Source organism: Emys orbicularis, chromosome 3 (assembly GCF_028017835.1).
Source record: "Emys orbicularis isolate rEmyOrb1 chromosome 3, rEmyOrb1.hap1, whole genome shotgun sequence".
NCBI lineage: Eukaryota > Metazoa > Chordata > Testudines > Emydidae > Emys > Emys orbicularis.
In genome coordinates, this window is record NC_088685.1 from 47,716,503 (window position 1) to 47,731,128 (window position 14,626).

At 44.0% G+C, this 14,626-nt stretch overlaps 1 protein-coding gene across 1 annotated transcript in view; it reads right to left on the reverse strand.

The window, feature by feature from the left end:
• The window catches only part of LOC135875959 (glutathione S-transferase A4-like), a 68,241-nt gene that overhangs the window by 52,321 nt on the left and 1,294 nt on the right, over positions 1-14,626 (reverse strand). Inside the window, exon 3 of the mRNA XM_065401056.1 lies at positions 13,126-13,258. Within this exon, the coding sequence (XP_065257128.1) occupies positions 13,126-13,258 (133 nt within the window). The remainder of the gene's footprint in view (positions 1-13,125; positions 13,259-14,626) is intronic.

The following is a 14,626-nucleotide window of genomic DNA, read 5'->3' on the forward strand; positions in this document are numbered from 1 at the left end:
GAGTGCAAGTGTCTGGTCTCCTGACGAAGAAAAAAAAAATATTTTGAAAATCAACTTTATAATCAGATCTATTCCCCTCTCTCTTTTCCTTCCACACTCCTAGCAACTGATGTGTTTTTCCTAGACTAGAGACTGCATTCACCAGCACTTGTCACTACATACTAAATGAAACATGGGGAAGAAATACATTAGTTCTAACATTTATTCTGTTATCAATCCCACTGTGGAGATTCTCAAACAGCTCAGGGTTTAAGGAAGTGAGTTTTATTTGAGTCTTGGTACTAATCTTCTTCGAGTTCCCTCCCAGCTTCAGCACTTGCCTTCCCCTTCTTAAGTGAGGAAATGTGCCTCTAATAATGCAACATTTGAAACTCCTCCCTGTAGTAGGAGTTTTCAGTCAATCTGAGCAGGAGACTCCCACTTCTGTTAATGAATGAACCCAATCCTTTGGCCCCTATTTGTCAGTAAGTACATTTCAGTCTGTTTCCTAATGCTGTAGTGTGGGAAGATATTGTTCTCAAAGTGCCAAATGTTTCAAAGGGGTATCCCTTATTACTACAATGTGACATTTCTTTTTTATACCTTTGGGATTTCAGTTCCTGTCTTCTGAACCGTAGTACTGGAACAAACATGAATTCTTCAATGGTTCATTGGGGATTTTCTGGCTTTCAGGAGGTTTGTTAACTAAATTCTATTGTACTTAGGGCTAGTTACTATATTTTTGCCGTCACTTTTTTTTTTTTATTGTTAATTCTTCTATAGTCAGAAAAGTACCTCATAGCAGGACAGAGAGCCTGATCTATGCATATTTATAGAGGCTGATGCCTGTGTATTTTTCCATATTACAAGGTTTGCAAACTTTACCAAAAAGGAGAAAACGATAAGACTGGAGGGGAAATTTTCAAAGGCACAAGGGCAGTTATGTGTCTGGCTTCTATTGAAGGTCAGGCAGTGATGACTTTTCAGAAGATAAAGTGTCTTGTAACATTCACTGTACTTCAGCATAAGTGCCTAGCACTTTCTGCAAATCATTCCTAATGACTATCGACCCCACTTAACAAAGATGTGAACAAACTGAAATAAGTTGACGATGATCCTTATAAGCTCATTTAGCACCTTCCCACTAAGTAGGGAAAACTGCCAGGGTGCCTGTTATAAGAAATGCTAGGGGACCTTTGTGTTACTTTAGTCTGACCCTGACCCCGACCTAGTTGCACTCTCCTCGTTTTTGCCATAAGGTAGCAGTGTACCGAGAGACCCCTGGGATATCTTGTTTAGTAGAGGAGAGCACCATGACCTACCAAACACAATGCTATGCATTTTGTTTTGTCCCCAAAAGTCCCTTGCACCACTAGGAGCCAGAGAGCCCTTGGCCACCACGTGTACTGAGGGCCAAATCCTGTTCCCATTAAAGCCAATGGAAAAGTCCCCATTGATTTTCACAAGAGCAAGATTTGGCCCTAAGTACAGGAAGCAACACTGTCCAAATGCCTGCTAAACACAAGCTGTGGAGAATGAGGTGGTTATCTGTATTATTTTTAATTAATATTATCTGTACCTCAGTTTACCTGTTTGATGTTGTCCAGCTTGAGTGCCTGGAATTCAATCAAATGAACCTGTTAGGGGGGAAATAAACAGGAAACAAAACAATGACAAAGACAAGGTACCACCAGAGAGAATCTGTAGGGTCCTTTAGGCAACAACAGGGGAGCTATTAACTGGGAAACGCCCCCATCTGGCTCCAGGCAAGCAGGTAAATTTTTCTCAGGTTGGAGCTCAGGATCCAAGGGGCACTAAACCATTAAAGACCCCAGATTAGAGTGGAAGGGGTGTGAGCAGCATCAGCTGTTATGGGGGTGGAAGTGGGGAGCTGGGAGAGAAAACACTGCAAGGGGAAGTCTGTCTTTCCCAGTCCAAAGGTGGAGGCACTTGAGTGAAGTGGAAACGACCAAAACTTGCAAGGAAAGGGTAATGTCTAGGTGAGGCCAGATGCATAGTGACTATTGTTTATACCCTTCTCTCTGCTTGCTGTGTAACTCTGGTCAAAAATTCATTTGTTTTAAACATACTGTTTTTGAGTCAATTTAACTGCAGACAGGCTCCCGGAGGGAAATTTCTTCTGAGTGCCAAATACTGCCAGGCCTGTCCTTTTAACAGTTCGAAACGGGGGGCTGCTGCCCTGAGACCAGTCTGAGTGTAAGTGAAGAAAGGAGAAGGAAGTGAAACCTGTCACCTGAGGTGTGCTCTCCTGAGGGGCTGCAAAGGGGTGGAAGGCACTGCTCACACGACGACAGGATGGCAGGAACAGGGTGTGCTGTAGCCTGGTGAGCCAGCCTTAAGTGGGGTGAACTGCAGAGTCTAGCTCTGGGAGGAGTGCAAGTAAAGACCTGTCACATGGAAAGGATGCCCACAGAGAGACCGGGGCAGCAACTCACCCCTGAACCAGGACACAAGCATTCCAAACTGGTGCTGCACCCAAACCTGTTGCTTGGGGCCCAATTCTGTGACTCCCTTACTTATGCGAAGTAGTACTTACTCCTGAGTGGTTGTGATGAAGCTGAAGCGGCTACCTGCACTAGGGCTAGTTAGCAGGACAAAGGGTTGCAGGCATCTGTACATCCCAACAGCCCATCTAAAAATCTCAGTGCTTCTAGATATTAAGGCGTGAGCTTAATTCCAGAGTTATAAGAGAGGCTTACCTGAAATTCAGTCACTGAACAAGGTGTTGGAAAACATGGTGATCCAATGGAGAGAAGGCTGGAGACACTGGGATGCTCAGTACAGAATGTTTGTTCTTATCCCTCAATGCTCATATTGAACAGGGCCTTTGCCTTAGGAAGTTGCAGGGCAATGTGTTTCACTTATATTGCAAAGGCTGCCCAAAGCCCATTAATAATTAGTACCAGGGAGCTACACTAGGGCATGGTTCAGTATTTTACAGCTCTTTTTGGTTGGTTATTAAATACTTGGGACTCCTGAAGAGCAATGGACTTTAGTCTATTACCCCTTTCTTCTATATTCTGAGAGGTGTGATCGAAACTGATCTCACAGATCTGCCTTCCCCAAAGTTTGGAGAATAATAATGAATATTCTATAGGCTCTAGTAACAGAGGGACTAGACCAGGGGTCGGCAACGTTTGGCACGCGGCTCGCCAGGGTAAGCACCCTAGCGGGCCAGGCCAGTTTATTTACCTGCTGGCGCGGCAGGTTTCGCCGATCGCAGCCCCCACTGGCCGCGGTTCGCCGTCCCGGGCCAATGGGGGCGGCAGGAAGCCGCGGCCAGCACATCCCTCAGCCTGCGCCGCTTCCCGCCGCCCCAATTGGCCCGGGACGGTGAACCGCGGTGAGTGGAGGCCGCGATCGGCGGAACCTGCCACGTCAGCAGGTAAATAAACTGGCCCGGCCCGCTAGGGTGCTTACCCTGGCGAGCCGCGTGCTGAACGTTGCCGACCCCTGGACTAGACACTGGCAGGCCTGGATGGGAACAGCACTGAAGTGAGGATTGCTGCCTCCTTAGCTATGTCCCTACCCTCTTCCACTGCTATCTGAGAGACTCCACAGGCTTCAACCTGCATGAATGGGGAGAATGGCCTGATGTTTCTTTGGAATGCTCCTCATGGGAGGAGAGTTGGGGAGGGGCTGGGCTGCAGAGACCAATCCATAGGGAACAGGAGCTGCCTGCATACTGCACCATCCATGGAGCTGCCGGACCACACCCCCATGTCAAGGGCAGTCACCACATCGGTACTTTGCCTGCATCCCTGAGAATCCTCCCCTCCTGCCCCGCAGGGGAGGGAGAAGGTGCAGCATAGGAGTTATTGATGCCTTGAGCAGCATTCATTCCCCTTTAGAATAGCCTCACGCCTCAGAGCCAGGCAGCTGCTGCTCTCCAACCTTGTCCTCGCTAGATCTGTGAAGATGGCACAACTCCAGGCTCACAGACAGGAAGACACATGCTGTGGAATCACTAAGGACCCTCACCCGCAATTCTGGGTCCCAGGAACTATTCTAGTGGTTTCTCCTCCTCTCTGTTTGTGACAGGAAGCCAGGCAGCAATTCAGATCATGTTAAGTAAAAGTAAAGTTAAGTATTGGAAGTAAAACGCTGGCAGTAGCAATGAAGACACTCAAAAACCCAGCCTCCCTTCCCTCCCTCTCACACAGTGACAGAAATTAACTATTTGATCCTGAATTGAGGATGTTAGAAAGTAACTTATCAACCACCTGGTGGCAGCAAACCACTGGGATTGGAGAACATGACAGGAAGAGCAACTGGCAGGTGTTCATCTTCTAAGTTTCCTGGAACTCAGGCTTGGGAAGGTAAATTATTTCAGTGTCACATGACAGGTCTCCTGTACTAGGATACCAGAGCCAGTAGGGAAAGCTCCTGTGGCAAAGGAGGTAGGATAAATGAGATAGTTCATGTTCTCTTCTTAAATGATTGCAAGCACTTTGGCGGACAGGATTAGAAATCAAAACTGTGACAAATTGGAGAATTGGTCTGAAATTACCTTTACTGAATTTAATCATGTTAAGTGCAAAGAACTTCCTTTAGGAAGGAAAAATCAAATACACAACGGGGAATAACTGGCTAGGTGGTAGTACTGCTAAAAGGATCTGGTGGTTATAGTGGATCACAAATTGAGTATAAGCCAACAACATGATGGAGTTGGAAAAGAATGCTAATATTCTGGGGTGTATTAAGAGGAATGTCATACAGAAGACACAGGAGGTAATTGTCTCCCTCTACTTGATGCTAGTGAGGCCTCAGTTGGAGCACTGTGTCCAGTTCTGGGTGCCACACTTTAAGAGAGATGTGGACTGACCTAAGAGGAAAGGTTAAATAAACTGGGTATGTTTAATATTGAGAAATGACTGATGGGGGTCCTGGCAGTCTTCAAATAAGTTTAGGGCTGTTACAAAGAGGACTGTAATCAATTGTTCTCCATGTCCGCTGAAGGCAGGACAAGAAGTAATGGATTTAACCTGCAGCAAGGGACATTTAGGTGAGATATTATGAACAATTTTCTAACTATAAGGATAATCAAGCACTGGAACAGACTTCCAAGGGAGGTTGCGGAATCCCCATCATTGGAGGTTTCTAATAACACCTTAGACCAGCACCTGCCTGGGATGGTCTAGATGTACTTGGTCCTGCCTCAGTGCAGGGGGCTGGACTAGATAATCTCCAGGTCCCTTCTAGCTCAAATTTCTCACATTAATCCAAGGATTAAACTGGAGCTGCAATTAACATTAGGCAGGTGTCAACAGACATGAGCCAAGGTAGACAGATCAGCCCAAAACTTCTCTTGGATGAAGGAAATACAGCCCTAATACTGAAATGTCTGGTCAACTTCAGGCTGGGGAGCTTCCCAGAAGAGCAGGGAATCCACTCGGGTGCGGGCAAGCATACTATATTGTAATGAGTATGCTTCCCATTACACCACAATTGCCCCATAAATTGGTTATTCTTACTGAGCAGCATCTCCCTTCCTACCCTGCAACTATTGCAGAAGTTGAACAGTGCCAATAGAATGGGGGAAAAATCTTTTTACCTATAAAATGAGCTCACTTGACAAAGTATAGAATGTGATAACATTTTACAGTGCGTAACTGTACTTCACCTGGCTCAAGAGTTGATAAACACACATGAAATCCCTCTGAAGATTCATTTTCCATGAAACTGTACTAAGACCAAAACATGGGTTGGGGTAAGAGATGCATGCCTATTTTCTCTCCTGCCCCCCTGTATGCCTTGTCTGTCTACAATAGCAGGAGCATTAGATCAGGAATTTTATTAACCCATATGCAATGGATAAGTTTTAGGAGATGTGTATACTTTGTATTTTGAAACTGGGAGAGAAAAAAGTTGTATCAGGTTATTAAAATCATGGGAATGTCTAAGCTCTGATGTCCACTTAACTTAAAACATGTTTCAACGATTAGATCAACAAATAATAATAAAAAAGCAATACTACCCACATACGAATGAAATTACTTTATTAGGTTAGAAAAGGTCTTCCATATTATTGTTGAGTGAATATTTATGGAACAAGTTAGCTACAAGACGGCTACACTCCAGTGATAGAATGTCCTAAAATGGTTAATATGGGGGGGGAAAGAGGGAGAGAGGGGGGCGGGCAGAAGGAGATAAAAGTTTGATACAAATACAGGATGTGGATATTTTAGAGCTATGATGTTTGTGTCTCACAAACTTGACTCACTTGAGAGATCTAGTAACATCCTCCTGGCTTTAAAAAAAAAAAAAAAAAAATTACTTGTTTTCCAGGGGTACGTCCACCATCAAAAAGCTAAGTGCAAGCGAAACAGAACCCTTTATCCCACTGAAATCTTATCTGGATTTTAGAGTAAACGCTTGGAGTTGGCAGAAAACGCTTATACTAGTGAAAAGTGATTACGCTGGAGGTTTCACCTTCCCCCAGAAAATCAAAATTTTCTAGCTAGACAATGTGTGTATTTATTTCATTAACTCAGAACAGCAAGAGAAATTTAATAAAAATACATCTTACTAAATGTAGACAAGTAGCTTAGTAATTAATACTTATATATTGTGTTTTCTATTTGTTATCCACCTCTCTAGCGTCACATATTGTTCAGTTAGCTATTCCATTCAAGTGTGATGTACCTTTATCTGTAGTTTACCAGCACATGTACATTCTAAGCAGTTTAAGTGTGAGTATTTGCTAGCATTGAGCTCATCACTGCTATTTTAACCAGCCACATTAATTTGCTTACACATTAAAAGTTCATTTGGAGAACTCTCTTCACAGTCTCTGTGTATTCATCATCAGGGACAGGTTTCCTCTGGCTGCCAGGCTCCAGAAATTTCTCAACTGTGGGGATGTCGCTTATTCTTGCTTTAAAAGCCTAAAAACAGGAAACATCACAAAAATATTTAAAGGCCAGAAAGTGAGAGAAAAAAATTACATCGATTTGTGTTAAAGCAGAGGACCTGACTGAAGAGGGCAGTGTTTGGTTGCCATTTAACCCTAAGAATGCCAAAGTTTAAGGTAGACAAGGTGGGTGAGGTAGAATCTTTTACTGGACCAACTTCTGTTGGTGAGAAACAAGCTTTCGAGTCACACTGAGTTCTTCTTCAGGCCTGGAAAAGGTATGTAGTTCTCAGCAGCCAGTTCAGGATTCCCAACACATTGATGTGTGTCTCTTATGCTTGTCACCTTGTGCGGCTCTATGGTTCGCCAACTGAGAAACCTAGAGGCCCCTCTAGGAAGGCTTTTCACAAAAGCCATCTGTGACATTCCCCTTTGGTGTTATCTGGACTGGTGATCTGCTAGGTCACCCCAATCCTTGACTCTGGGAGCCAGCCTTACCCTGCTCTGCTGTGAGAACCCTCACTCCTGGGCTGTTCACGCACAGCCTCTGGCATGTAAACTGCTCCTTGAATTGCGCAACCGAATGACACTAGCCAATATCTCCAGTCCCAGACACAACCCTAGGAACCTCCATCTTGCAGTATCCAGTTGTACCCGCTGGACATTGCAAGCTTATTCGTCAATTTAACAGAGAAATTGATATATCCCAAGGGGAGTCTCTGACACACTTCAAACCAAACACACTGCTTCAGGTAGAATAAACAAACAGGTTTATTAAATACAAAGATAAAATTTAAGTGATTATAAGTCAAAGTCAGATTTGGTCAAATGAAATAAAAGCAAAACGCATTCTAAGCTGATCTTAACACTTTTGGTGCCCTTACAAACTTAGATGCTTCTCACTCTTCAGCCTGGCTCTCCCCTTTGATCAGCACTTCAGTCGCTTGGTGTGGTGTCTGTAGATGTAGGTGGAAGAGAGAGAGAGAGAGAGAGAGAGAGAGAGAGAGAGTGCATGGCAAATGTCTCTCCCTTTTATCATGTCCTTTCTTCCCTCTTGGTTTTGCCCCCTCCGCCCCCCCAACCCTTCAGAGTCAGGTGAGCATTATCTCATTGCACTTCCAAACTGACCAAAGGAAGGGGGGTGACTCATTCAAGAGTCTAACAGATTCTTTTGTTGCTGCCTAGGCAAGCGTCCTTTGTTCCTGTAGGGCTGGTCTGGGCTGGTCCCATACATGCCCTGATGAGGTGTGAACTGCCTCTCAGCTCTTGGACTGTTTTTGCCTCGGCTTATTTTTAAGCCATGAGGATACATTTTCAGCCTCATAACTACATACATAAAATTATAACCTTACTATAACAACCATGCTCAGTGTGTGATGAGCCTTCCGAAGACACCCAACATGACAAACTTTGCATTGGATACCACGCAATCATTTTATAAAGATGAACATGGGGGTATAGGGTGATCCCCCAAGGTATAGAGCATCACACTCTCCCAGGAAAGGGTATTCTTACCTTGAAATGTATAAAGAATTTGCATTTGCATTATGAACCTGCAATTCTGCATTGTTCAGGCAAGTGAGGGAAATGCTGTCCAGAAGACAGCACCAAATATCTTGTGGCTTACTGTAAATGCATGGCCTCATCTCAGGTGCCCCTTGTGATAGCCCTCTCAGGTCCCCAGTAACTCCATGCAAGCTTGTCCTCTAGTCCATCAACAGTTTATTGACAAAACATAGTGCAAATAGTCCATAATAGAATCCCCAGAACACAGTCAATATCACCCAGTTCTTGTTCTGACCATACCCCAGTGTCTTCCATCACAGGTAGGCTCATCGGTCCTCATCCATCCCTCTGCCAGGACCACCAACCCAGCCCTTCCTTCTGGGGTGCAACCCCACTCTTCCCAGTGGAGGCTCCCACAGCCTTTCGGTTGGGAGCATCCATCACTCTCCCTGGCCTTCTCACTGTTCCTCAGGATCCAGTTCTCCATCTCCAGGAGATGTCAGTGGGTAAGCCCCTCTGCTGCTCCCACTTCTTTCGGCCCTGTCTCTCTGGCTTGCGGACACCAGCCAGAAAATGCCTCTTTCTGCTCTCCTGACTTCAACTGTCTCCCAGAAACCACCTTCTGTTTCTAGCAGCTCTCACCTCCTGCCCTTTTCCTGTCTCAGTCTGCTCACAGTCTCTTTCTTACTAGGCCTCTTACATCCCGAGGTGCTCTCCCAGCCTGCTAACTGACCAAATGGGACCACCTGGACTGGAAAAGCACAGCTGGACCAGTAAATTAAGGTAAGTGCAACAGGGTAGCTGAACCCAGTTTAAAGAACCGACACTAATCTTACTGTAAGTGAACAATGGAGGCCAATAGAAGTGGTAACAAAAGTAACAGAAGGTGCCCATCTTTGTCCCCATTTCTGGGAGAATAAATAAAATTAAGTGTACAAATGATAAACGGGAAAATGAGAAGGGTTGTCACCTTGCTATGTTCAAATTGCAGGGGCTGTCTGTACCTTAAGGTACATGAGTGAAGTTGTATGGAGACTGATGTTTTAGGATCAGGAGTTTCCTAGGGCTTGTCTACATAGGCCACTTTAGGGAACTCTCCCTCCATCATTTTAGCACCAGTCCAACTCCAGCAGGGAGAGCTAGAATAGACCAGCTGCTAGTGTTTTTAATACCCTGTTGTCAACACCTGCTCTGAATATCTACACCACATACTCTCACCATTGTTAGTATGGTGGAGCTCAACTGGTGCTAGTGCAACAAAGGAAGGGCTCCCAAAAATTGAGAGTGTCAATGCAGTTCTACGGAAGTGCTTGACCTCAGTCTTGGAGACACATCCTGCATCGGTGCTGTGACTCAGAATAGGTTAACGTTAGTACTCTCCTGTATGTGGTTCCTCTAATTGTTTATTTAAATTGTGCTCCTATATTCATCTCTGTCCCTTAGACCAAGTCATTAGGGTAATTTAACATGTTTCTTCTTATTTTATCCTAACTATGCAATTTAAGCTTTTAGTCATCAGAGACTAGAGAACAGCACAAAAGGGACACTTAGCCTAGCAACTAGCCTTCCCTGTTTCCTGCCCAATTCCATCACATTATTCTCACTAGTGGTAAAGGGATCACAGGGGATATCTCCTGTCCTGTATTGACACACAGTGAAGGGAAAGCATCAGTTATCTGTAATTTTAATACCACCTCATACAAGTCACATCTTGTGATCTGGAGCTATTGTCTACTGAATAGCCCCAGAGAACTGAAAGGAGAATGAAAAGCCATTGTACAGAATATGAAACAAATTATATATTCCTATAACAGGGGTATCATTTTCTATTGGATCTATGAGGAGGTTTTCCAGAGGGAAGCAGTGGGGACTGGAAAGAAAAGGGATCAGATAAAGGATTCACAGAATGACAAAGTTAAGAGAAACACTGTTCATGTTTGTGCAGTGTTTTGAAAAAAATCATCGTGCTACATGTGCAAAGGTTTATTTTTCAAATGGCCTTGAGACATTTCTGTCAAGTGTTTGTTTTACTTGTTAGTGTAGTTACCTGTAATAGAGGGAACTCCGAGAGAACACTGGACTTCTTCTCTTCTACTATTAAAATGGCTTCAAGCAGATGAACATCCGCCCAGCTGAACTGATTGCCAACAAGAAAATCCTGTCCTTGGTCTCTTAAAATCTGCAAGATACATGCAAAGAAATGCCACAGTGTGGACACAGGGAACTCTAATCAGTACCTTTTAAAGTGCTTGAGCCAAAGCCTCACTATCTAGACCACCCACTTCCAATGAAGCTGCTGGGCCTCTTTGCTGCTATCTTTCTCTACCTTACAAGAGGAACACCACCAACTAGGCCATGGGAGAAGTCAGTTCAATTCCTGCTCTGCCATGAACTTCCCGTGGACCCTGGGCAAGGTACATAGGAAGGGACTTAGTTCCCATGAAGGGACTTAAATGTTGCAATGTTGAGTGCCACATATAAGGTTTAGGTGGCTAGGAGAGAGAGGGGGAAAAAATTACAGGAGTAACAAATGTAATTCACAGTGCCTGAGTTAGGCATGCAGGCTCCTATACAGTGCCTGGGGAGAGAGAGGTGCACTGCAATGCGACCCACAAAAATCAGCTAGGCAGGGAGCTGCCTAAGCTAACCAATAGGAGATGCTGAAGAGAAGAGTGTGTCCTAAGCCTTGTCCTTCTCACAGAGCTAGGAACCTAAGTGAGGCTGCAGGGAGGCACCTAGCTCTGCTTGCAATCCACAAACTGGGGAAGATGGGGGTTCAGCCACTTAACTTGCATGCAGGGCCCAAAACAAAACTGGAAGAAGAGAGGAGGTGCTTTCTTTAACCTTTCGCCTAGCGCAGGAGTTCTCAAACTTCATTTCACTGCGACCCCCTTCCGACAACAAAAGTTACTTCACAGCCCCAGGAGGGGGGACCGAAGCCTCAGCCTGCCCAAACCCAACTATCCTGGGTCGGGGGGCCAAAGCCCAAGCCCCACTGCTCCAGGTAGGGGGACCAAAGCCGAAACTCAAGGGCTTCAGCCCCAGGCAGGGGGCCTGCAACCTGAGTCTTGCCACCCAGGGCTGAAGCCCTCGGGATTTGGCTTCGGCCCCAGACCCCAGCAAGTGTAAGCCAGTCCTGGCAATCCCATTCAAAGGGGGTCGTGACCCATTTTTGGGGTCCCGACCCACAGATTGAGAACTGCTGGCCTACTGGTTTGGATACTCACCCAGAATGTGGGAGACTCCTGGTTTCAAGTTCCCCCTCCTGATGCAGATAAGAGATTTGACTATGGATCTGCCACCTCTGGGGAGTGCCCTAACCACTAGGCTATAGAATAGTCTGACATGGGACTCCCTCGTTCTGTCCTACTCAGGTTGTTCCACATTAAATAACTGAAGTAAATATTAACTGGGCCAGGGAAAGTTAGAGTGTCTCTATAGCCAAGCAAGGGTTTTGTGGATCATAGTGGTGCCTAAAACTGGGACACAGGCATCTAAGCATCTTTATGGATTGTACCCTTAGCCTTTCTGTACCTGAGTTCCCAATGTGTAATATAGGAACAAATAGTGCTCCCTTATCTTCACAACATGCCTGTGAGGTAACTGCAATGAAGAGCGTGAGGTGCTCAGATACTACAGTGGTCAGGGACATTAAGTACCTTAGATAGGGAGATACTAATATGCAGCTGCTTTGTGAAGTAGGTATGTTAATATTTTGTAAGTCAGCCAGTTTTGGGTCACAGTTAAATATTTTTAAGTCTCCAGGACTGGCTAATAGTTGCTGTTTAACATCCTCCCTAGTTAATGATGGAATAGAAAGTATTTCATCACTGTAAGATATTAATACATCATTCTGCTTCTTTACCCAAATAAAATAGAAATATCTGATTACTTCTGCCTGTTCTACATCATGATTGACAATTACCAACCTTATTTCATATCAGACCTATACCCCTGCTAAGATTTAGTTTGTTTTACTATATTTGAAGAATTCCTTCGGTCTTCAAACCTCTACTGGCCATAGATTTCTTTATTTGTCTGTTTTTTAAGCTTCCCTTATCAACTGTCAATTCCTTAACTGCCAATCTCTGCTCATTGCTATCAACCTCCCCATTTTTCTATTTGTTTTATATATGGAAATTTATTATTTCACTCATTTAATGTTTTAACCAGGTTTTTGAAGAACAAACTAACCTGAAGAAGCCTTCTTTCATGATTTTGGGCAGGAAGCATCTAATAGAGCATTTTTAGTCAACTTCCAACCACACCTCTACCCCGATATAACGCGACCCAATATAACACGAATTCGGATATAACGCGGTAAAGCGTTCCCCCCAGCTACTGAAGGAATACTTGAAAATGTACTCTTTATAATGCTGCTATGTAATGTGATGCTACTTGAAGGCAACATCACACTATGAGAAGTCGGATTTTGCAGCAACAGGAATAAAATTGAAGTTCTGGTCACCAAACCATTTTTCTTTGTAAGAGACTTGGATTTTAACCCCATCACCTGATAAACCCCTGCCAACTTCTGTGGTGGCTGCCTAACCAGACTGATTAAAATCAGAGCACAGCAACTTACTGGCTCAGATCTCAGTTAAATATAAATCATTAGAATACGATGAATTAGTGGGCCAGAATCTGATCTCAGTTACACCAGTGTAACTCCGCTGACGCACCGACAACGGTTTGCTAGATAAGCTCTAGTTGTTAATCAGTTGGTTACTACAAGAGACTGAGTAAGAATAGTGCTGCTACAGTACATTGCTCTCTCCTTCAGGTCCTTTCCATAGAGGTTGTATTTTGCTGCTATGTAGCTGAGAATTGCTCTGGTCTGCACCATCTTCATCCTGTCAATTTCCACCAAGGGCACTTGTTGAAAGAGCAGATATCCATCTTTGGAAAGGAAAAAGGAAACAGTCACATAGTCCCACCCCAATCTTTTATATTGCCCTGGAACTGGGGTCCAATAACACTCTTATATGTTTCCAGTTGCCTTCAGAAGAACTGCTACTTTGGTAATGAAATTGATGTGAACAGTCAATGGGAGTCAGTAACAAAATTGTAACAGTGGAGGCACTCAAAAGAAAATCATTAATTGCTGGAAGGACCCCAGCTATTTTCAGAGATGAAGGAAATAAAGAGTTACTTTGGTTCAGCAAACCTGGTTTTAAAAATAATAAGTTCTCCCTCAGCATGCCAAGGCTTGATTGTACACCTCAGCATTTAAGTTGGCACTGCAATACCGGGGAGGATAGCTACCTTAAAAGCATCAACAAGACTGAAGTATTTAATGCTATAGTGACACCCCAAATGCCAACATTTAAAGTGACCTACATAAGGAATTTTTTCCAGCAGAATGGGAGCAGAGGTGGAAACAGAGGAGAAGCCGTTAATACTATTCTACACAGGGGCCTTCGAACAACCCAGGGATTGTGTTTAGATACTATGCATGTGTCTTGTATTATGCTTTATCACATTAGGATTAAATACCAGTAAAATGACCAAACTAGATAAATTGCTCAAAATTCTGACTTAGCTTTTGTATTAAACACAAGATTTCCCAGGAAATAAGATGTTACCCTGAAGCACAGAAACTTAAAACTTTCTAGCACATGCAATGTAGGTTTGGCTGGCACCGCATATGCTGCTGTAAGCTTTTGCAGGGAGTTAAAAAACTCAGACAAATTATATAAAAGTGTTCACGGGAAGGGAACAAATCTCAAAATACCAATTTACTCCATGGAACTGATTTTCTCATTAATAGGAAAAGCTCATCAATTCTGACATTCTACAGTTCTAGAGAGAGTTAGGCAAATATCCAAGAGACTCCTATCATCATGGTATTAAGGGATGCAAATAGTTACCATCAGTTCTGGTATGAGGAGAACTGCATGGTTTGTGAGCCAAGAACAAACAAAAGTCACTATATCCAGTTTCAACATTAAGTGCATACTAAAAATAACAGGGCCTGATTTGCCACATGGTAGCATTTCACACAGGTTTGAATGACTATACAAGGTGCAAGAGTGTAAAATCAGAGTCACAATTTTGGTTTCACCCCTCGTGTGATTTTTGCTGACAGAAAGGATTAATGTCCATTACAAAGGCACTGGCTGACATGGAGAGGGACAGAACACTGACACTCTGCCGGGTTAGCCTTTAGAACTCAGATACGTCTATTAATCCTTAGTAAGTCACTGTGACTGTCTGAAGAGCATGCTTGTCAGTGCAGGGCAACCTTCCCATCTGCTGATGTCAGTA